Here is a 23552-nt window from a genome sequence, read left to right as displayed (position 1 = left end):
GTCCATTCTACAAACTCATAAAAAGTATTCGTGACTCGACAGCAAACCAGCTCAGTAAGACATGCTCGGTAATATTCTATCAATAGTTCAAAAATCAAATTCAAAAATAGGTTAATACATGTATAAGGTCGGATTCAACTTAGACGTTAATTTGTTTTATGTTATCAGCTAATTTTGATTTTAATTAAATGTAATTTTAAACAATGGGGAGTGTTCAATATATAAGGCCGAACAAAAAAAATATGCTGTTCCGATAATCCGACCTAACCTTTTTTTTACTTAACCTTAACTTTTTAGAGCTACGTAAACACGGAAGTAAAAAGGGAAAGAAAGGACCCGTAAAATCACGCTCGTTACTTGGCATTTGATAGTTGCTTGAACGAGGATGTCTTTTATGTTTTGTTTTCTTTTATATCTGTGATACATTTTTCTGGAAATTTTGTAGCCAGTGTTTGATCACCCTGAACCCATGAATAATGCATATCTACAAATAAAAGTATTTTGGAAAAAAAATCCCTGCCGACTTACCTACCCTACTTTTGAAAACCGTGTTATCGTAACAGCACAATTTATTTATTTTTTTGTCTTAAGTTTAGTAAGAATGTTTTTGTTGCATCCTTAGTGCCTATGGTATATAAATTATGACTAAAATCCGCAATTTTAATTTGTCCGACCTTGTTATTTATATCCATACAGCTGCATCAGTGATAAAGTTCTGCTTTTAAAATCAGAAAGAGTAAGGTACAGATAAATGTACAAGGGGTTATACCTTTCATATTGCGAGTGGAGTGGAATGAAAAATCACATTTTTTATATTTAAGTGATGTATATCTATGCGTCAACATATCAGCGTGTCTTAATGTCTGTCTGTTTGTCTGTCTGTCTGTCTGTCTGTCTGTCTGTCTGTCTGTCTGTCTGTATGTCTGTATGTCTGTATGTATGTATGTATGTATGTATGTATGTATGTATGTATGTATGCATGCATGCATGCATGCATGCATCTATCTATCTGTCTGTCTATCTATCTATCTATCTATCTATCTATCTATCTATCTATCTATCTATCTATCTATCTATCTATGTGTGTATGTGTAACTAATTAACTACCCTACTTTTGCTGTGCTGACAACCCCTCATAGTAATGGTAAGTGCCTCTTGTAGTAAGGTCAGAATGCTGACCCAATACCGAAATGTCACAAACGAACACGTACTGACAATAGGGAAAGCGCAGTTAACGGGTAGAAAGTGTATAAATTATTGAAGAGCGGAGCTGTGCGTACTCGTGTATGACATGAAGTAAAACGCGTTACTCTGTAGAATGCAAAGAGACAAGATTCCGAAAAAAGAAATCTTCGCTCTTTACTGACGAAAAGGATGGCTCGATTTTTTTTTCATTTCGCTGGTGACATTGTACATGACAGGTATGTGAAATTTTATGAACTGCTGTGCTGTGCTGCTGTGTTATGGCGAGCAAAAGAATTTCGATGTTTTTTAAATCATTTCCGGGTTCGCTACTGTATCAAAAAGGCACAATTCTCGTGTAAATGTGTATGAGCGGAGCTTAAGTACGGATCAGACAGCATTGTTTTCTTACATGTCTACTTAATATACTTCAAAATGACGTAATCTTCGCATAATTTTACACAATGCTAGTTGGTTTGTGTTGTTGATTGTAAGAAATATCAAACACTGATGTTATAACAGTAACGGGTATTGTTTGCAAAGAATCTATAAAAAGACAATAAAAAACAAAACAAACAAAAATAAGACAACATGATGTGAAACAGTTTCGTTCTGCTTTCATTAAATATCATTACAAAATCTGCAATGCTGTAGGGCCATGTACAGGTAGAAACTTAAAATCGTGTAACAGTGAGCTGTTATTTAAACTTATAACTGTAATTTTTATCATAATATTTGTCATTTTCCGATAAGGATTACGAGTACAACCCTTTGCGTTGATTACTCTCAGGCTGTTTTGCAAATGTTGCCCGCTTTCTTTAGAGTTTTGGGTGTTCAGAACATTTGCTCATTGTTTCAACTCGCCAGATGTCTGCTCCACATTAAAAGTTTATTTCCGGGTTTGTTTCCAAATACAGCATGCTATTGTGAAATATGTGATAATCGGTGAGATAGCATAAATGAAGTAAATACGAACTGTGTCATTCAAATTTTTAGCCCAACTATTATTATATGGGAATTTGCATAGTGTGTCGTTGCCTTCAATACATTTGTCATTTTGGTCTGCCCATCAGAAGTATTAAATATTCAAATCTGATAATGTCATCACTGGAGCTCCTGAAACAAGCGGCGACTTCATCTTGTATCAGTTAGCTAATTTCTCTTTGTCCGTCTTTAGCTACATATGTGCTGGTTACGACATTCTCGTAAAGGTAAAGCAACCAAGATTGAATTGACACGGTAGTGTCATTACGCAAAAATAGTACAAACTTTTATCAAGTAAAGTATTATCATAGCTTGACAAAAGTTTATATTCGTTTGTTTACTGTGATATATTGTTTGTGCTTTAACACTTCCGTGGCTTATGGCCTCTACTGCTGTAATATACACAACTTTACCTTAAAATATGTGGCGAATATTATAAAAAATTGTAAAATATATAGAACTGATAGAGTACACTGATGTAAGGAACGTTAACTGAATTGCACCAAAATATGAATAATAATGCAAAGTGCTTCGAGATTGGTATGTATCATGTCCTATGACAGAAACATTGTACATCTTACATGTATTGTAATATGTAAGGCCAAAAAAAAGAAATGTTTCTGGTCAGCGCGCGCATCACTTGAACAACAGCGCGTCACCCTTTTTTTCTGTTTGTGGCCGGCGGCCGTGGCTGACACCAAACCAAAATGGCTGAACAGAAAGAGAAAATTCTTTGGGGCATAATCAGTGACTGCATGAACACATGTGACTATATTGATAAAACTATAAAACTGACCCTCCTCCCTCCCTTGAGGGAAAAAAATATAAAAATAAAAAAAAAATAAAATGCGCGTCGCCGCACCATTTTTTAAAGAAAGACCTGACCAGAAACATTTCTTTTTTTTGGCCGAATATACTGTATTGTAAATTACAGTCTCTGCTAACGTCTCTTCAGACAGTTAAAATTCGTTTCAGGGATGTCAAACGGAAGCCATGTAAAAGAGAAGCAATTTTTTTGTGACGGACCATTGACTCGGGGGCCGAGGGCGGGGCAGTATCTCTAAGTCAGACAATGTAAAATGATTCTGCACAGCGAAATAGAAAAAGATAACAGCAACCATATTGATTTAAACTGAATTACTGACATGAATGTTGGCCATTGAACGCGTGTAATTTTCTTTTGGCGCGGGGTATGCATTCTGCGCGAAATACGAGCGAAATTATTTTTGCCAAATTTTGTGACGCAAAATGTGCGTGTCAGCATCCTGACCACCCCTCCGAGATCTAATAGTTCATTCCTCATTACGGAATTGACCTGACGTGACCTTCGAGCATTGTATTCCGTGCAGTACGGTGTACACTCTCTCAATATGTTTTGTATGCTAATTAAGCGCGTAACCTGATCGTTGCTACTGCTTCGAGCTCGATGCTCTGCAGCTGTCCCATTTGCGGCAATCGAGGTCTCTGACGCGGTAACGCTGTCTTTTACTTTATATTTTCGGTGTTTTTGAACACACAATATCAAAGTTCAACACGCACAGATAAGAAGATGACAACGCCTTTTAGAAAAATATGAGCGTACATGTAATTCTACAGATAGACACGTGAAATGTCCTGCAAAGCGTGGGGCATAACATTTTGTATCTAATTGTTTGAGTGATATGAAAGAATGCTGACGTTATTTAAATGTATACGAAGTTATTACAAATTTTGCCAGCCAGTGAAGTGTTCGAGTCGGAACTAATGTAATTTTTCTGATATCGCCATCGTCATCTATTTTTGTAAGTTAGCAATACTTCCGGGTTCATGCTGCAGTTAAATGTATTTGCGTCAATGCACAGTGGAGACCCTCTTGTTCAGAGGCTTCCTCGCAGTGCAAACCACGTCAATCCTCGGCTACGGGATGTTCCACACTTCGAGCGTAGGTGGCGCTCTGAGGGAGCCTGCCTCATCTCACTACGCAAAACAGGAAACTTAGGGGCCGTCGATAATAAAAGCTGACGCAAAAGAAACGTAATTCCTTCGTTTTACTTGAACCCCCCCCCCCCAATCAAAACGAAAGTTCTTATGCGAAATCAATTTCGCATTATGATCCCGTTTCTAACAAACCCACACGCACCTCTCCGATCCACACGCCCATGAAAATTTACCGGAAGGGCACATTAATTGTGCTGTGATTTTAAACTCTTGCATTCATTGGTAGTAACTTCTCAATCCTTTTTGTTTTAAAAAAAATATTGTAAATATTGCATTGTGAAAAATGGTATTATATGAATCTTCTTCATTGATGACTTGCTATAACCAAGTGTGCAAAATCAAACAAATACTCAATAACACATTGCGCATAAAAAATATCCGAAATTTCCAGCATTTTATCCATTTAAGTTTCAGGGTGAACTTCTCCCAGTAATAGCCATAAATGCGTGTGTATTGCAATGGTATAAACGGGGAAAGAAACATCGGTTCATCAACGGACACTGCCAGATCGTATTCTACCAGGATTGCAAACGACTGTGAGATCAATAAAAAATGAAGGCTATTGAAATATGTGTTAATTTTTGCAAACGGCAAACCTGATATCCACTTTATGTTTTCGGAACATGCAAACGCCATGGCGCAGCGATTTTCCGTTATCGTTCGTATATGCCATGCTTTCGGTTTAGTTGTGTTAATTTAACAAGAGAATTGCAGCGTCTGCAACTCAAGATATCATTTACGTTATACGATTTGTTGACGAGTTTCTCTGTAGACTCAGTATATTCTTATTGCTCTATCGACAACGAACCAAATCAGTAATATGCTCTTTGCTTTATAAGTCTATCAATTGTTCAAAAGATACATCGCATAGGTACGGCCGAGATGAGTTTAAACGAGAACTTGTGTCATGCGATGCTGAGTCATCAGAAAATGCATATCTTCAGCCGTTGGCCAGTATCTGAGTTAGTAACATTAATTCTCCCTTACCTTTCTAGCCATGAACACGTCTCTGATGGTAAATTGCCAATTACAGAGGCATTTGTACTTGATTTGTTGTGCTTATTTATACTCTTGGTGTATGTTTTGTGTTCATTTCTCTAGTGGCTTATGTCACGGGTCAAGGGTTATCGGGACCCGGACTACTGTGGACTGCTGTGTCGATTGGTCCATCTCCACCGTCTCACCTACTGCTTATCCGTGGCGATGCTAAGGCAATCTACTCAAACGTATCCCACAATGCAACTGTAACGGCAAACCAACTGTTGACCGGCACGAACGCGTTCTTGACGGGACTTGCATACGATTACCATGACAACTATATTTTTACGATAGACACTGTTGGTAAGCTGGTGTACAGAAATGATCTAGCAACAGGATCTATAGGGGCTATACATGGGGGCGTCTCCGGCAGAGTTGAAGGTATGGCAGCTGATTGGCTGGCAAATAAGCTGTACTGGACGGATGCGTCGTACAACTGGATAATGGTATCTGACTATAACGGTCAATACACGTTACCTCTGATCTACAGAATGCTGGACAGACCACGGGGAATAACCGTGCATCCGTTCAATGGGTAAAATGATATATTATGTCGAATGTAGGATCGAAGTTTTGAAAGTGAAATTTTGCGTTAACATAAATGTAGAAAGTAATTTTTTTCACATACCACCACCACCATCATCGTCACCATCACTTTATAGCTGATACATCCCATATTACCTTATGCAATGATATGATGCCACAAATATGACAGTATCATCATTCTGTCTTAAATATTGTAATGCAATTAAATTTGTAATAAAATAAAATATTGCTTACAAAGTTTATTGAAAGTACAATATTTTTTGTAAAATGCAAGGGACAAATTTTTTGAACAGTTTGTCTTGTTTGAAAGCTAAAGACATTTACATAAACTGCTATAATAATATTTGTTTTTACTCGCTGACAGATACCTCTATTGGTGTGATCTAGGATCAAATCGAAAAATTGAGAGGTCTACTCTGAATGGGGAACGTCGTGAAACTATCGTTAGCATTGAAACACACGGAAGTTACTTCATACAATCACCAAGTGGACTGTCCATAGATTATGCAGAAAACAGGTAAGCTTCAACTGAAAAATTACGGCTCTCGCCATTGTACTGACGACAGATCTTCAATTACTGGACAAAATGCTTGCTCAACGTGATCTAAATTTTTTATTGGCAGGCTGTATTGGACAGATGATGGATTAAACACGGTCATGTCGATTGATCTTGATTCTCCACTCGAAATCAGTGAATTTTATCCTGGATTACGTAGCGTGTTACTCTTACCCTTCGATTTGACAATGGACCAGGTGAGTCACGTGATTGAAGCTCTTTCGAATACTAATATCGATTGCGCCTCGGGGCAGATTTTCGGACTATCAAACCTTTACAGTTCTTTTCTGATCTACCACTTATGGGGTCTCATTTTACAGCTTTTGGTGTGAGAAAAAATTTCAGCGTCTTAGTTTTTCGAAAATTGAAAATTTTATCATTCGCCTTATGGTTAACACTGGGATGGCGTCCATTTTGAATTTCAAGTATCGGTAAAATCTTGGGTCATTTGCTTCTCCAGCACTAAAATTTGAACGATGACCCCAAACCCCGATATTTATTATTGTTTTCGAAAGAGATAGGGTGAAAGCTTCCAGAGGAAAGTTTGAGGAAAAGTTTAAGTCTTTCACTTCCGAGGCAGCAAGTCCTATTCTCTCAAGCAATAGGGTTTGCAGATAAAAATAATGAACAAGATTGGTTATGGCCCACATACAATAGTTAGTACAAGTCAGAATGTTAGGGTGTTTAGATAATCAAATGTATATTTTTATGCTGATGGCAGGATTTCGTCGTCGTTGGCGATTTTTCCTCCACTCGCCTTTGGCTTATTGACCGAGGTAACCAAAGTATCACCGGCTGGTTGGCTTTCAACTTTCACCCGATAGGGGTGACATATTATACTGAGTGGAGGCAGCAAACACAGCAAAGTGAGTACAATTCCAGTGATTTTTTACCGACGACATAGATACCTACTCGCCTAGTGCAGGGCTCTTACATGCAAATTTTTGAATCTGGTCGTTTTGCTATAAAGACGAACGACGACGGTGAGGAGTTTTGTTTATTATTGTTTCTTCACTGTGGCTGCATACACAAAGTAATCGGATAAGTAAGTTCAAACACGGTTAAGGGAATTACCAGATTCTTATAGCATGTTTGCCTTTTAATATAATTCTGATTTTTTTATCGTTAAAGCGCTTATGGCAAACAATTGGACATTCCGTGTACCACAATATGTTTTATCTCTCAGAATCTTGAATCACGTTATGTTATTTGATTTGCACTTTGGAAAATCACAACAAAATGGACGATTCTGCATAATATTGGTCTTGTAGGTTCATGTTCTACTAACAATGGCGGATGTGACCAACTATGTGTCGGCGATCCAAACGGTCACAAGTGTCTGTGTTCCCATGGGTACCTTTTAGAAAATGACGGCAAAACGTGTACAGTTGGTAAGTGCCGCTAACATTTGAGAGAGTATTCCTTTATCGCATTCAAATAACTTTTCTGAACTTTAAACCGATTGCTCTTTCATTTAAATTCTAGTAATGCACATAACATGATGTAAATGCGTTATGGTACAGGCTCTCCGAGCTCAATGCGTTCATTTTTTTTTTTGGGGGGGGGGGCAATATTGCACTGAAAGTCAAACGAAAATGCGGGACTTTGATTTAAAAACTGCTGTACAGTAATCTACATTCATTTTATTTTTTGATAACAATAATGAATATTTCTCAGCCAAGTCACATGACAATGACACGCTGATAATAGGGCACAATGTCATTTGTCTGTTTTCAGTAATCTGAACCACCCAACATCAAACCATCCAATGCTAACGTCGCCCCTTATGTAATCAACACAAAATATATAAAGTAATTAAAAGTTAAAAAGTATCAATTAATTAGCAATTTTCATGCAAAAAAAACGGTGACCCTCCCCAGATGTCACAGTCCGTATAAACATATCTTAATTGACACATAATTTCTCATTTGACCGTTGAAATTTCAAAGAATCCTTTTTGAACTTTACAAATAATCACTGTTTGCGAAATTGCAGTATTACATTTGTTGTTCACATCTGCTCTTTCAAACACACCACTGTCATCACGTACATTTATATCAATTTTCAAACATTTATAAAATCACAGATTCTTTTGTATCGAAAAAATCATTCAGTTTCTTAATAGATAGCAATGTATATTGAATCAACATTTTCGTGAAATTCCATAATCAAATTTCCTGCACACACGTACACTAGCACCTGTCTAGTTTTGTTTTGGAGTAAATTATTCATATTTCCTTATAGACTACAATGTATAGAGAATCAACATTTTGGTGAAATTCCAAAATCAAATTCCTTGCACACACATGCAAGTCACGAATCGCAACACGGGACGAGCATTAGGCGTGTTATAATATGACATTGAATGATTCAATTTTGTTGACAACCATTGTCTGACAATACGTCTATGTGCTTTTACTTTCCTTAGACAACCATCAAGTTCCAGGACACCAAATATTACTCTCAAAATCAAACAGCATTTGCAGACTGCCGGTCACCTTCGGACATGCAGTCGTCCCTGTCAGTGAGCACTGTTTCGTACAAGACGTCAATGCTACGGCAATGGATTATGTTTACAGACAGGACGCCCTCTATATTCATGATGAATTGGCAGGATCTATCAGAAAAATGACGCTTCGAGAGGGAGAATCGTTTGTTACAATAGTACCAGGCGTTAGTGGAGTAAAAGGTAAGCCGCACGAGAAATGTTTGCAGACTAAATACATGATTTTCAGCGCTCTCTCTCTCTCTCTCTCTCTCTCTCTCTCTCTCTCTCTCTCTCTCTCTCTCTCTCTCTCTCTCTCTCTCTCTCTCTCTCTCTCTCTCTCTCTCTCCTCCTCTCTCTCTCTCTCTCTCTTCTCTCCTCTCTCTCTCTCTCTCTCTCTCTCTCTCTCTCTCTCTCTCTCTCTCAGTGTGTCTAAACTTCCAGTATATCAAATACGCTATTACCATTTAATAGTTCCTCATCTCCATAAGATGATAAGGACAGAGTATTTTCTCATCGGCCTGGTCTGTGATATATTTGTGACTGTATCTCCATGTATAAATTATTGCTCTGATCTTTGTATATTTTAGGAATTGCTGTTGATTGGCTCGGTTCAAACTTGTACTGGACAGATGCTGAGTCCAAGGCCATCTTCGTTTCAAAATTGAATGGGCTCCATGTTACAAAACTTATTACTGAAAATATTGAAAACCCAAGAGACATCGCAGTGCATTCAATCAAAAAGTAAGTAAAACCTTAGCCTAAATACAGACCAAACAAGCATTTGCAAACTTTTTGTGAGGTCAATAACAAAGTAGGTCATGAATAAATGAGATCATGGGAGCTCAATTAGAGACAAACTATACATTCTCGTTATGTGAAAAAATACCACAAGAAACATACTTTCCTACAATTAATTGTTTCGTCTATGAATACCAACTTTGTCAACAATCGTCCTGTCATTTATGTGTTTGTTAGGTTGATAGAGGGAGGGGTGAAGAGGCACGTAGATAGGTACATACATATGTCACACCTGAGAGTTGACAAAAATTTGTTTAAGTTGTGCCAGGCGTGACTATAAGAAAATATATTGTCAAACGGCATGAAAGTCCGTGCCTAAACTGACAATTAAAATGTTCCTCACTTTCGTTCTACTGAGACCTCTTAACCTGGTCGCGATAGTTCGCTCAGATAGGTGGTATTTACTTCTAAATGTACAATAGAAAGCTATCTCACAATTATACCAGTTGGCATAACAGTTCTGCCAACAACAATATTTATTACTAAAGAATAAATCAACAACAACAGCGAGTATTCGCAGATACCCCTGTATGGTACAATGATTGACAACTCGCTAACAACTATAGCAAAGACTGACAGTAACACATCAAAGAAATTGTTTCCGTGATATCACAATTTGCTTGAATAACACTGAAAATATGGCAGCTATGTGCTAGTACGCCTTAATGTCTTTAAACTGGCTTTACTCATAACACATAGAAATACACCAGTTCTCTGTTCATATGGTGTGCACTCAAAACAAACTCAGCAGTCTAATAGTGACAACTCTATTCTTGGTCACTATGACAACAAAAGGTCGCTACCTCAAAGAAGGAAAACACTGTAGTAAATATACAAGTGTACCGAAAATAACAGTAGCCTGTGAAAGCGAGGCTTGGCTCAAAACTGATATATTTGAACAATACAACAGTTGGGTGAAATTCAGTAGACACTTAACGTCAATCAATACGTAGTGTCAGACAACCTATACAAACACTCATGTTATTCTAAGCCTTCTTGTAGGGAAATAACAATCGCCCACTTTTCAAACCAATTTCACCCACGATCCAAACTATAAACGTCCCTCCAAGCGGCGAAGAATCACTCATACAAAATCGACTTTACACTCGTGTGTGTGAGATTATAAAGCACGATTTCGATTCCGCCGGAAGTTCGGATTCGTAAGTAAAGTTTACGCGGTTCGAAGGACGGGGACAACATCCCTGTTATCCTACATGGGTGTCTATCTACTAAACCTGAGAGTTACTGTTCCTGACCTCCGGTCCGGTAGCGCGGCGTAGCGTTGAAGGTGCACAGAAGTTCCTTATTACATGCCTCGTATATGGAACGTCACGAGCCCCATAGGATTCAATGGTAACTGGTTTGTGACGTGGCGGGCCGCATAGTCATCACCCGACCGAAAGTGAACCGGAACTATTTTTAGCACAGACGACAAGCCAGGGATTGAAATGATCAAAACACACAATTTTTCATGAAAGATTAAATCAATTCTTTAATAAATACGCAAGTTTCAAATATTTAAACACCGCTTAATACTGGAAAAATGAAATAAACGGTGAAAATGCGAATAACACTCAACTTTCATGTGCACGTATTCGTTGCTCGAACTACAGGAACCAGGCTCAAGCGAACGCATAGAAACGAGAACAACTTCCATGTCCGTTTAGCTCAGATACGTCGAACAATTCAATCAATCGGTGAAGTTAACACGAGAAAAATAGGCAACTATAAATGTCAAAAACGAAGATACAAATTGTCCAATATTTGATTTAATTGTCTTCATCGCTGGAATCTGATTCGATGACACGAATTCGACGACGTTTAGCCTTGCAGTCGCACACTGCCGGTGTTGACGTGATATTGAAGATGCAGTTTGTCATGACCGCGCCTGCAAACAGTTGTTGAAACTTGTCCGTATTTCCAAAACAGACGGGATGGCCGAAATTTGCGGCTGACAAAGCGAATTACTTGTAGTGACATTCGTATTTTCTGAGTTGGTTTCGCTAAGTATATGTGACATTCGTCTTTGCTCACTCAGTTCAAGTTCGTCGTAATGTTGCAGGCTGCCCGCGTTCTTATGGCCGTTTATTTTGATGATTTTGTGCGGGGGCACTCCGGCTGAAGACAGTCGCCGAACGCAGGTTTTCCGTAGAGAATGGTTGGTAATCTTACCCTGGATATTAGCTTTCAAGGCCGCTTTCTTCATGAGTTGGCCGAGTTGATTTTTACCGAGCGGGCGATCGTAATACCAAACAGCGTCGGACTTCAAGTGATCGATGAATTTAGGCTGTAGCGGCTGTAGGTAAAATGGCGAGTCTGGGTCACACGCTGATCGCGGACGATGTTTTATGTACTCGCGATACAAATCAAGCGGATTTCTGGAATCATCAGTAGCAGTGGCATACATTCTCGGTGAGAATGCTCGGGTGTCAAGTCCGGTACCATCACGAGTCTTAGTCTGCCGTTCGTGGAACTCCAGATACTCGAGGCCGTCGGTGTCTCTGCCGGTCACAATATCGCCAAATTTCAATTGTCGATGTTCATCCCGTCCGCGAAGACCGAAATGTTTACCGAACAGGTAAAACATCGTAAAATTCGCCGACTCGGCATCAAAAATGCCAAGAATACGCTCTTTCCACATCTTCTCTTCTTCTTCAACAGTAACTGCATCAGATTTCTTTTCTTTTCGTCCCTTTCCCTGTCTCTTCAGATCGACTTGCTTCGCACGTAGTGCCTGGTTCATTTTGTGGAACTGCCGATCATTTAAACTGACTTCATATCCCTTGTCGCGAAGATACCGCTCGAGACTACACTTGATATTAGTAAGAGTGGATGGCTCATACTCTTCGCCGTCGATTTTTCGAACACCGATGAAAAATTTGCTGAGAAGAATACTCAGTTCGGCTGGCGGTATTACTTCGATTGGTCGAACTTCGCCGGTGTTCGTCGCTAACCATTCGGTACATTTTCGTACGTCGCGCGATGTTGTTTTCACAGTATTTTCTTTCTGGTGGCTTTATATGAAATCATCTACTTCATCTTGATAATTTTCTTCTGGCGGTGCACCTAGTAACTGGTCGATCTCTTCCTCCTTCAATGACAACAGCCATTGCGTAATGTCATCCGCCATGATTGACAGGGAATTCCGTGTTTACAAAATTATGCAAGAAAAATCGATAAACCGCATAACAGTGATTCTAATATATTCATGCGCCGTCAAACGATGAAACATTATCGTTTTTTTCGACGAATGTAATTATTTCGTGGAAATTAAACAATGAATGTCATTTAAAGATCAAAACAAAAATTCAGTAGGAAAATTATGAGGGGGAGGCATGTAATAAAAATATTATAGCCCCAACATGGGACTATGTGCCCTCGAGGCAGGAGACCATTTGCCCTCCTCACGTCGGGCAAATGGTCACCTACCCTCGGGCACATAGTCCCATGTTGGGGCTATAATATATAATATAGGCTGGTGAGTTGCCATTCGCGCCCAAGCTTCCGGCCTGTCCTTTCACTCGTAGCTATGTCTCTCGCCCACACGTGGTCGGGGCTCGATGGATCGTTCTGTCAGAAAATGTCTCTCTTGCCACATATGAATGCTCACTAAATGTTCTTGAGTCTCGCCCACACTAAAAGGTTTGATATTGAGTCGGTTCAGACGTTCACAACGTCTGAACGGAAAGCTTGAAAATCGACTGCACTCAAGCCACGCCACGTGCGGCCATGCGGCCCCATGCCGTCTTCTAGCTTCTTCTACGTCACCAGACATGTGACATGTACGTCATCGCCCGCCAATCATTGGCGCATAGCAGCTCAAACTTTCTAGACTGGTGTTCTGTTTGCTGGCTACCGCAAGCCCAGCAATAAGTTCTTGAATTCACCATCTCCATCCGAAGGTATGAAGATTTATAGAGTCTATATGTCCAGCAATATAACATCGCGTATCTTCCCAACAATCATTTTATTATTGTGTAAGTGTACTAAGTGCACAAAACACATTCACTCAATCATACGTGTAGAAGCAGTCTGACAACATATGAAAGTTACTTTTTCTCTATTAAATTAAAAATGAGTGAAATCACACATGTGATACATACATACATACATACATACATACATACATACATACATACATACATACATACATACATACATACATACATACATTCATACATACATAACAATATTGTTCTTAAGCCACCAACTAAGTGAGAGTCTTCAACTTCTATTGACATTGTTAACTTGGTAATGGTGTGTTAATAATGGTATGTTTCTCTTTTATCAAATTAAGGATCCTTTTCTGGGCTGATAGTGGCAGTTATCCAAGGATAGAGAAGTCAATGTTATCTGGACGTGACAGAGACGTCGTAGTGGCTGACAACACTACTTCACCTGTAGCACTGACAATTGACTATCAAGAGATAGGTAAGAGCGTGAGACAAAACTTATGTCTCTGACAGCTCTGTGTCATGATATGCCCTAACATAAAATATGTAATTGTTTGTATTCGAAAGTCACCCCCGTTAGTGTGTATTTAATAGGAGGATTGTAAACTTACGACTGAATACCTTTCTTTGTGGTAAACATTGTATTGAACATGAAATACGTCCTTTAATATTCGTGTTGGAAAAAATAACTTATTCCTAAAATGTTTCTGCTTATGAAGATATAATTCTGATGAAAATATGTCTATCTTCCTGCTTATCTGCAAACCTTATAAGCAATGCATTTTAAAATGTAAAATGATTACGATACTTTATTGTAAAGCCGTTTTAGTTGTCTTAGGCATCATATACTGTATGATCGTGTTAATTTAAAACAAATATCCGATGCGGTTGGTGACACTTAAAAATGTTATCGATTCGTAACACTTAACACCATCTTCTTTTCAGATTTTATTGGTATGATGCCAATTCTGGCATGATACATTCAACATCTTTCGACGGTAAATCACAACAACCACTGGTAGCTGGTCGTGTCAACTTGTTTAGCATGGATGTCTTTCAGGTAGTAACTTAGAATTCTTGGCAACGATGCAAAATAGAACAGAAATGACACGACTTTAATTTACTGAAGTGATACTTAACTGCAATATTGAGTGATGCCATCTTTATTGTCCTTTTTTCTGTCGCCATTCTTCAAAGGGGCCCTTGCATCACAATAGCTTTAGTAAAAGTAGACGTATTTTCAGTAAACCACACATCTATCACAGACGTTAGGCTACATCATTTTTCACAATTATCACATTCACAATTACCTATGTTTTGGCAGACTTGAGAAGACTGGTAAAAAAGATCGAAAAACCTAATTTTCTCCGAGACAGATCGCTTTGAAATCCTTATAAACCTTAGTCTTCCTATCTTGCGTTCATGTTAGGGCATCTTCACTAGTGAAATGTAAGCAAAAATGTTGACGTTGATTCCCTCAACTCCCTCATACTAAAATATGACCCCCCCCCCTCAATCCGTCAATTGTAAAGCGTTACAACCGGGCAAAAAATATTGCTCTAATTCGATCAATTAAAACTTGTAATGTAACCATGGTGTGCCATCAAGATATAGCGCTTGAATTTAACATATTGTGTACAACATTGTGTACTGTCAACCAAAACTCATCGCATTGAATAGTTCTTTTATCAGTGTCATGATCCCTTTCGATATCACCGTCATCACTCATTCAATGTAACTTTCATCACGTTCTGAAGAACTTCCCTCAGTTTCACTGACATCAACTATCACTTTGTCTATTGTAAGATATAACATCCTTAGACTGTTCATTGTGAAATTCGAACCCCCATAACAATTTCGTAAAACTCAACTCCCCCCCCCCCCCCGATTAAAACCGGCCATCCTCTTAAAAAAGGAAGGCTCCCAAAAGCAAATGAAGACCCTTTGGAATCGAGAAATCAATTAAAAGTTTATTCCTTGAGGATTTCTAAACAATTCCACTCAAAGCAAATTCTGCATGTATAAAGACGCAAAGAGCTGACTTGTAAATAACTAAGAATCAGACATTTAGGGAATTTTTACAGAAAGAATAAGTCACAGAGTCGGTGGCTATTCTAGTACGGTTATATATGAAAAGTGCTACTCAAACAATTCTGAAAACAATTTTGAATATGATTCCTCCCCACATCTTCCTAGAATTATTCAGGAATATTCGAACACTATAATTGGGTTGTCTGTCTCCTTTCTAGAAACAAGTCGCTAGAATCAGCCCAGACTGCATTATCCTTTGTCTCGCAGCTGTTGGCATTTGCAGATTGATGATATTTTCACATGACATTCAACTATTTTGCCATAAAAAAGACTGCTCTAACCACATTAAAATGCCCTCAATCTGCTGCCTAACTTATTCAGGTTGATATCTGGTTAGGCCCAATATCTGCTTTTGTTTGGCAATATGTAAACCTCTTTCAATGGTGTATAATTTGTTATTTACAAGGAATTCGATTATACCTCCGTAATATTTCAATTTGAATAAAACCTACCTGTACAAGGTCATTTATTCCGTTTTCAATTTCCGTTTATAGGATCACTTGTTTTGGACGGAACCGGACCAGAACACAATTACCGACTTTGACCTCGTTTCAAACAGCACCGTTCGGATACAAAGTATGTCTGACTCCCCCGAAGCACTCATTGTGTTTGACAAGGCGATACAAACCGAAGAATCAGGTAAGCTTTGTTGTCGATAATGCAGAATATGCAAATACATGAGCACTACCTTACTCACTGCAATCAGTTACAACAAAGGTTTTCTGTAGCAATATTCTTACAAGCTGCCTGCCCCAATAGCGAACATGAGGAATTTTTTTCGTGATATATTTATTGTCTTTATTTCCATTTATAGGGCCGTGTGACATGTTGAACGGTGGGTGTGCAGAAATATGTGTACCCACAGAATTCGGAGCAGAATGTTTATGCAGTCAACCACAATCTGCAAGTTGTAAGAAAGGTAAGAAGCGCATATGTAAAGATTAACATCCTGACATATTCCATTACAAAGAAACGTGGTTAATGTCAGAACATGCATGAATCGATATTTTTTGCTTGTGTGCTGATATTATCGAAAAGTATATGTATTTGCTTTGCTTCAGGATACGATGGTACCGTTGTACAGCTGATTTGGCACGACCTTTTGTGAAAATGAAAGCTCCTCAGCATTAATAAACCTTTTTATGATACTGAGATTATTTTCAACATATTGAGATTATTCGTTGAATTTTTATGTATAGAATGTTGCCTTCTATAATGTCATTTTCTTTTAAAGGGAGTCAAGCTGACCCCTCTGAAGAATATGTAAAACATTTCATGCGTCTTTTTTTCAAAACTTTAACGTAACACTTTGCATCCCCGCCCAAGCACTTTTCAATACAAGCCTCATTTTTTCCACAGTCGTCCGTTGTCCAGTGGATTTCTATGGCGGTTCCATTGCCCCAGGCTGTGACAACGTCAATGGTAATATTTGTCCCTTCATCTGCAAAAACAACTTCTCACCTAGGCTTACTGGTACTCTTCTCTGTCAAGACGATGGGCAGTGGGATACTACATTGTGGATATAATGTAAAACTGGTAATTATACCTGTATATTCGGTATATTGTCAGAACACGTGCCGTTTCCTTCTCTCCACTTAGTATCAATTAGACAAAATTATATATATATATATATATATATATATATATATATATATATATATATATATATATATATATATATTATCCACGAGACAAAACTATAAAGTACAATTTTGTTATATCTGTTACATACATCTTATCAATTCTACAATTTTCAGAAGTGAAGATCACTAGATGTTTGAAACTTTTAACGGCTATTGTTACTTTGTACTTGAGTTTGTGTTATAATTTCTAACACTCTGCTTTTATCAAATGCATACATGTATGCATAGACCCAGTTTTCCGTGAATAAACTTTCAGGTATGATATTTCATACTATCGCTGGGAAAGAACGATTGGGGCCATTTTAAAATAACTCATTCGTTTATGTTATACAGTCAGGCTAGGTCACATTGATCAGCTGTTCATGGCAATGTCGAGGCTAGCTTTGAACACACGGAAGCTGCTCTTATGCAAAATATCATATAAGGCACAGATATTATGATTAGGAATTTTATTTCCATCTGAAGATGCACAGTCGACACATGCATGGTCAATAATAGTATTTATTCATTATAAGAAAGAATAAAATAGGAATATTTGTTACTTTTTATGCACATTAGTAGTACCACTATGCATTGCGTAAACAATAAATTTAAAACCCTAGTTAACTTGGTCAAACACTGATGCGCACCTTTCACATACACTTCAAGTTGTAAGATTCGGGTAGATATAGATTTCCTGTTTAACTTATCAAAAAGTTGAACATAAAGGGCAATTTTTGTAAATAAAATTTTGCATTTACCATGATAACAACCAACTGTGTTCTATAAGGGGTTTATTATGCCGTCATTATCGTTGACATAGCAACTGCAGTACCCAAAGTCCAGTATTGCATGCTGAAATCCTGTCCAAAAACTGCCAATTTGCATCTAGCTATTGGCACAGAGGGCGCTTTTCTAAACGTCAGTAAAATCCCAGCATGCTTGGGCCTCATTGACATGCCCGACAGTTTTTCTCTCTCTTTATCTTTTTTAAAGCATTATGGTAACGGTATTTTGTATCAATTACGAGATGGAAAATAATGTTTACTGGCTAATGAAAGCAGTATATATGGGGAGTTTAAAAATAAGACTCTGCATGTTTCGTCTTTGTTTCTTTACAAACACCCCAAAAAACATGGCGGCGAATTTGGTCGGGTACGCTTCCGGTTTTATACTCGCATAGTATATGGAACCGGCCATTGCGTAATCAGTTAGCCGCTGGCACGAATAGTAAAGAGCATCACTCGTTCGATTTTTTTTTTTCTGTACGAATCAAGTGCAAATACGAAAGGCCGGGAGTCTATTAGACAAGGTATTTATTTCTTACATACTACATCAGAGATCTATTGGAGAAGAAAACGACATTTCTTCTGTCAGAAATGATGAACCCTGGTCGCTTCCTCAGCTCGACTCCTCGACTGCAGCGTTCATCATGATTTTGAACTTCCAACCCGTACCTGCCAATGTTGCTTCAGGAAACATTCCTGCTGATGTAGCGGTCACGGTATTCTTGTCTTTGATTATCGTCTATGCTTATAAGCTTTTGTTGTTGGCGGACATCGGCAGAGGCTTTTTTGACGAGGTAGACAGCTCAAAATGTCGGGCACGTAGCAGCGTCACGTATTAAAAATGTCAGTCGGGAAGAATTAAACGATTCATCGCAAATCGACAACGAAAAATCATAAATTCATTGAAATACTGGTGTCGATGGTTTTTTTACACATATATTTTAATAAAAAATATTTTAATAAAATCATTTCCCTATGCTACATTACCATTCCTCTTTTACGTTTCAGGAATTTAAAAATCCGTTCTGAACAGCTGATTTCGTTTCTTAATAGTGAAATAAGTCTAGGTTCCGTGTCCACCACATGTAGAATATGGATTCGTCACAGTCGTATACCAACAATGGAACGTCATACTATAGCGATAATTAGGTTATTATGTGATAATTGAGTCAATGTGTGGCAATCAGTCTCTCAGATGGAGACTAGCAGTCAATGAGGAGGCCGTGTAGAAACTTTATTTTTGCCAGACTCCTTAAATTCTGTAAATAAATAAATAAATAAATACAATATATAAATATAATTTATCAATCAGACATATCATTTTTGAGCCTGTGCTAATTTCCAGTAGCCTTGCGTGGAAATGTATTGTCCGAGTTAATGAGAAAAGAATTGCACAATTACATCTGATCGTCTCTACTATACAAATATTTGATGCTTGAAATATGAAAAGTGTATCCACGTCCCCGGAATTCAGTGTGGATGCTCTATTAACTGAGCCAACAGGTAAATTCAAGTCGCCTTTTTGCCACATTTACATTGCTTACTTTGTCGTATCAGAGGCCTTTAGAAAGGTAATTTATACAATTATATTATTCTGTTACAGACATCATTTTAAGCGATTTCCTGCTCGTCGCGGACACTCCACACAAAATATTTCACATTGATATGCAATCGCCTTCCTTGGATTACATCAGCTTGCCACTAAGGGACCTTTTAAACCCCATCGCCATTGACTTTGACTTTTTGGAAGAGAGAGTTTACTGGACAGATGTAAATAAGAAAACCATCAACAGAGCATCTTTAGATGGCATATGGCAGGAAGAGATACTATCGGCAAACGTAGACAGTGAGTATTTCTGATTTTTAGTACATTAACATATTTGTAATGAAAAGACCAATTATACCACTTTAAATGCCGATAAATGTTTACATGAAATTTTCTCATATCAACATTTACATTTGACATTTAGGCAAGTGATTCTGGTCGAACTCAAACTAAAATATCCTATTTCCATGTTCCAGTTGATGCTAAAGGAATGGTCTCCGGTGATGGTTGTATCTTCCAGAGTGTACTACCTAAAAGGCGTATGAATGAGCATTCACGCATAGCGAGCAAAAACGTCTTCGTGTCACGTTGCGCCTTGTATTGAAATATAACCATTTACTCATTTGTTTACCGTTTCCTTGCAATTTGGAATAGAAACAGTCTACGTTGTCGACTTTTGTGTTTTGCATTCTTTGTGATGTTTTAAGATTCTAACAACCAAATCATGCATAAGTAAATCATAATTTTATCAAGACGTCATCGCTTTGAAGAATGGAACATTGACATCAATATCGAATGATATTAATTTTAGTACCCGATGGTTTAGCTTTGGATATTGATGGCCGAAAGCTTTACTGGACCGATACAGGCAGGAATACAATTGAAAGGGCTAATTTAGATGGTAGCGTCCGTGAACTGATTGTTTGGCAAAGCCTTGATGAGCCTCGCGCTATTTTTGTTGACAAAGAAAAAGAGTAAGTTCCAATATTTAGTTTTTCTGTTTTCTAAGGTGGACTTACTGTTCTATCTTGGCAAGCATTGAATTGTGAATTTATCAACGATGTTTATCGCAATAGCATGATTTCGCTGAAATGAGTGTTAAAGCAGAGGTCGCCTCGTTCTCAGATATTTGGACTCTCAAACTTTTAAAATATTTCATTTCCACTTGTGAGTGCTCACTTTGAAGCTTACGGAGAAAATTAAGTTTCTACCGGCTTAGTTTTGTAAGCGTCGGGAATTTATTTTCCCTTTAGAGATGACATGGGGATGGCGACCATTTTGAATTTCAAAAATATCGGTAAATGTTGGGTAATTTCTTGTTATAGCAAGGAAATGTTTTCAGTGACCCTTGATTCATATTGTTGGTTTCGAAAGAGAGTGAATGGTTAAAGTTTGTTTGAGGAAAGTTTGAGGAAACGTTAACATCTTTCATTTTTGAGGTGTAAACTACCTTAACAAGAGCAGAACATTTATCAGGCTGCATGACTATGCATGTTACCTTCAATTTACTACCTGCTTTTCTGTAGTATATTCTTTTGCAATATCTCAGTCCACAACAGCAAGCGAAATTAAATATCCATCCATAGAACGTTGCTAAACTATATATATTATCACATGACTTAGCATACCAAAGTTACAAATATATCTCCACAGACATCTTTACTGGTCTGATTGGGGTTCTGCACCGAAAATTGAGAGATCAAATTTGAATGGACGGAACAGAGAGACGCTTGTGTCCACAGATCTTGGATGGCCGAACGGGCTAACTTTGGACAAGACAGGTTTGTACCAGGCGATGAAGTTAATTCAACATGTCAACCATAAATAACTATGAAATAGTTACTTCTTAAGATTTAAGTCTATGTCAACGAAAATTAATTGTGTAGAATTATTCAATCATGAAATCGCACGTCTTTTATTGTTGTTGAGGGACAAAATATTGTTGATTCTTTGATCAAACCTTTGTCCGCATTTCTGTAATGATATACTTAATATTTTTGCAGATGGGAAACTCTATTGGTGCGATGGGCAGACAGAACGAATAGAGTATCTAGTACTGCATTCAAATGTTCGGAGAGTGCTTATAAGTTTTGGTCAAGGACTTGCCCATACATTTAGCTTGAGTGTCGTTGGTGATTACATTTACTGGACAGATTGGACACAAAATCGATTGCAACGAGCAGACAAGGCCACGGGAAAGAACATAAGAAGTGTCGGGTATGCGATCTTTAACAGGGCGAATGATGTGCATTACTTTGAAATGCCAACTTTCACAGGTAACCTTTTGTGTGGTACAAGTTCAGTTGATTGTCTTCCTGTTTACATAATGCTTCTGTAATCTGGTACATCGGCGTTCGTTATTTTGTATAGATACATAATATTATGCTGCAAAAGAAGACTATATGCTCGAACATGATGGCGTATCCTTGTACATTATAAATCAATCGAAAAGCCTCTATTGACATACATAATGTAAACCCTATATCATGCGACACTCTAACAAGGGACAGAATAAGACATCATGTAACAAGAAATCTCTCTACTTCTTAGATGACATAGTTTCCAGCCTAACGTTGAACTTTCGAACTTATTATGCTTGTGGGGATAAAATGATATGGCGATGACGTGAGAAATACCGACTTATCTGGCTTTCGATTATGTGAAATATTTTCGAATTCCAATATTTTGTATGAACGGGAGTGTAAAGCAGGATTAGAACTAATTTGTTACTACAATGCCATATTCTCCCAAATTAGTATACTTCCATTCATCTTGAAATTTATTCTACACATGGCAAGTTTTACTAGTTATTGGACTGAGCAATTACTTACTTGTGTTGTTTTATCATTTTGCATTGTTTTGATCAACACCTAGACGGGACATCATCAAATTACTTACAGAGAAAATAGATAAATATCCTTCTTGTTGTTTAGATCGGTAAATGGTAATATTGAACTCTGTCTTTAAAATTGTTCGTCTCTGCAGTTGTTAGATGTCCCGTTGATTTCGATGGTGGTGCAATAGACCATGACTGTACGAACACAAAGGGTAGCTCGTGCAACTACAAATGTAATGTGTATTACAGAGCAGTCTATGGTGGTACACTTCTGTGTCAAGAAGACGGACAATGGCATGTTGACACCAGCACAATTTGTGAGTTAGGTAAGTCTCATTTGCAAAACGTTGTGCATTGCCAACATGCAACCCGCATTGAATTTTGTGAATTTTATATCGTCGACTAAAGTGCAGGTTACGGGGTTTTTGAATAAAGTTTTACTGTGAAACTTACGTATTACAGTTTTGCAGTATCGTAGGTAGTTGTGTAATGTTATGTTATTTTAATTTATTGAAGTGTCATGTATGGACTATAATAGCTTGGTTGCCACACCCGACCCCAAGGGCTTGTACGATACTAGAACAGTAAATAAAGTACACAACAGTACTTTCAAATAGTCTGCTAATATTGATCCATCATTCACGATTATATTATTATTTGAACACAGGCACAATTTCTATTTATATCACATAGATATCCCCAACGATGACTTTTTCTTGGTAGCTGACTCACAGGGAACAATATTTTACATAAGTATGACTTTGCCCAAAATGAATTACGTCAAACTTCCTCTTGGTGACGTCCATAATCCCGTTGCACTGGACTTTGACTTGGAGGAAAACAAAGTTTACTGACAGATGTGGCGCAGAAAACCATCAGCAGAGCGTCGTTTGATGGCACAGAATATGATGTCATATTGTCTGTTGATATAGAAGGTAAGCTATAAACTCGTTTTTGGCTCTGTACTGCCAATATACCTAAGCCAACGCAGAGCAATTTCCTATAGAAAGAAAGCTTAGTAAATGCGTATTATACAACATCGTCTAATTGCATATTTCGACTGCATGATTTGTCTTTTATTAGGATGGTTGCTCTGAACATAAGTTTTTTGTAATTGTACATCATTCCTAAAATTCTACAGTTCCAG

The 23552-nt window shown here is 37.9% G+C and overlaps 1 protein-coding gene across 1 annotated transcript; it reads left to right on the top strand.

The window, feature by feature from the left end:
- The first annotated feature begins 1216 nt into the window (after window positions 1-1216).
- On the top strand, window positions 1217-23340 carry LOC139137230 (low-density lipoprotein receptor-related protein 5-like). The gene is made up of 19 exons (XM_070705220.1): window positions 1217-1421; window positions 5245-5716; window positions 6092-6244; window positions 6351-6480; window positions 7005-7149; window positions 7555-7674; window positions 8712-8972; window positions 9359-9512; window positions 13867-14000; window positions 14468-14582; window positions 16108-16252; window positions 16428-16532; window positions 16973-17149; window positions 19627-19869; window positions 20381-20543; window positions 21223-21350; window positions 21573-21845; window positions 22555-22731; window positions 23099-23340. Exons 1-10 carry the CDS (start codon window positions 1415-1417, stop codon window positions 14497-14499), a joined length of 1608 nt encoding a protein of 535 aa, XP_070561321.1. The 5' UTR covers window positions 1217-1414; the 3' UTR covers window positions 14500-14582; window positions 16108-16252; window positions 16428-16532; window positions 16973-17149; window positions 19627-19869; window positions 20381-20543; window positions 21223-21350; window positions 21573-21845; window positions 22555-22731; window positions 23099-23340.
- The last annotated feature ends 212 nt before the right edge of the window (window positions 23341-23552 follow it).

The sequence above is a fragment of the Ptychodera flava genome, chromosome 7 (assembly GCF_041260155.1).
Source record: "Ptychodera flava strain L36383 chromosome 7, AS_Pfla_20210202, whole genome shotgun sequence".
NCBI classification, from domain to species: Eukaryota; Metazoa; Hemichordata; class Enteropneusta; family Ptychoderidae; genus Ptychodera; species Ptychodera flava.
The sequence above is the reverse complement of the archived record's forward strand: the minus strand, read 5'-3'. Positions and strand labels throughout refer to the sequence as shown.

What these genes read in the sequence shown, in the direction of transcription:
- LOC139137230 (XM_070705220.1), top strand. An exon ending in ATAGATTATGCAGAAAACAG is followed by an intron (nt 6,245 to 6,350) that starts GTAAGCTTCAAC and finishes TTTTATTGGCAG; the next exon opens with GCTGTATTGGACAGATGATG. An exon ending in CGGCAAAACGTGTACAGTTG is followed by an intron (nt 7,675 to 8,711) that starts GTAAGTGCCGCT and finishes TACTTTCCTTAG; the next exon opens with ACAACCATCAAGTTCCAGGA.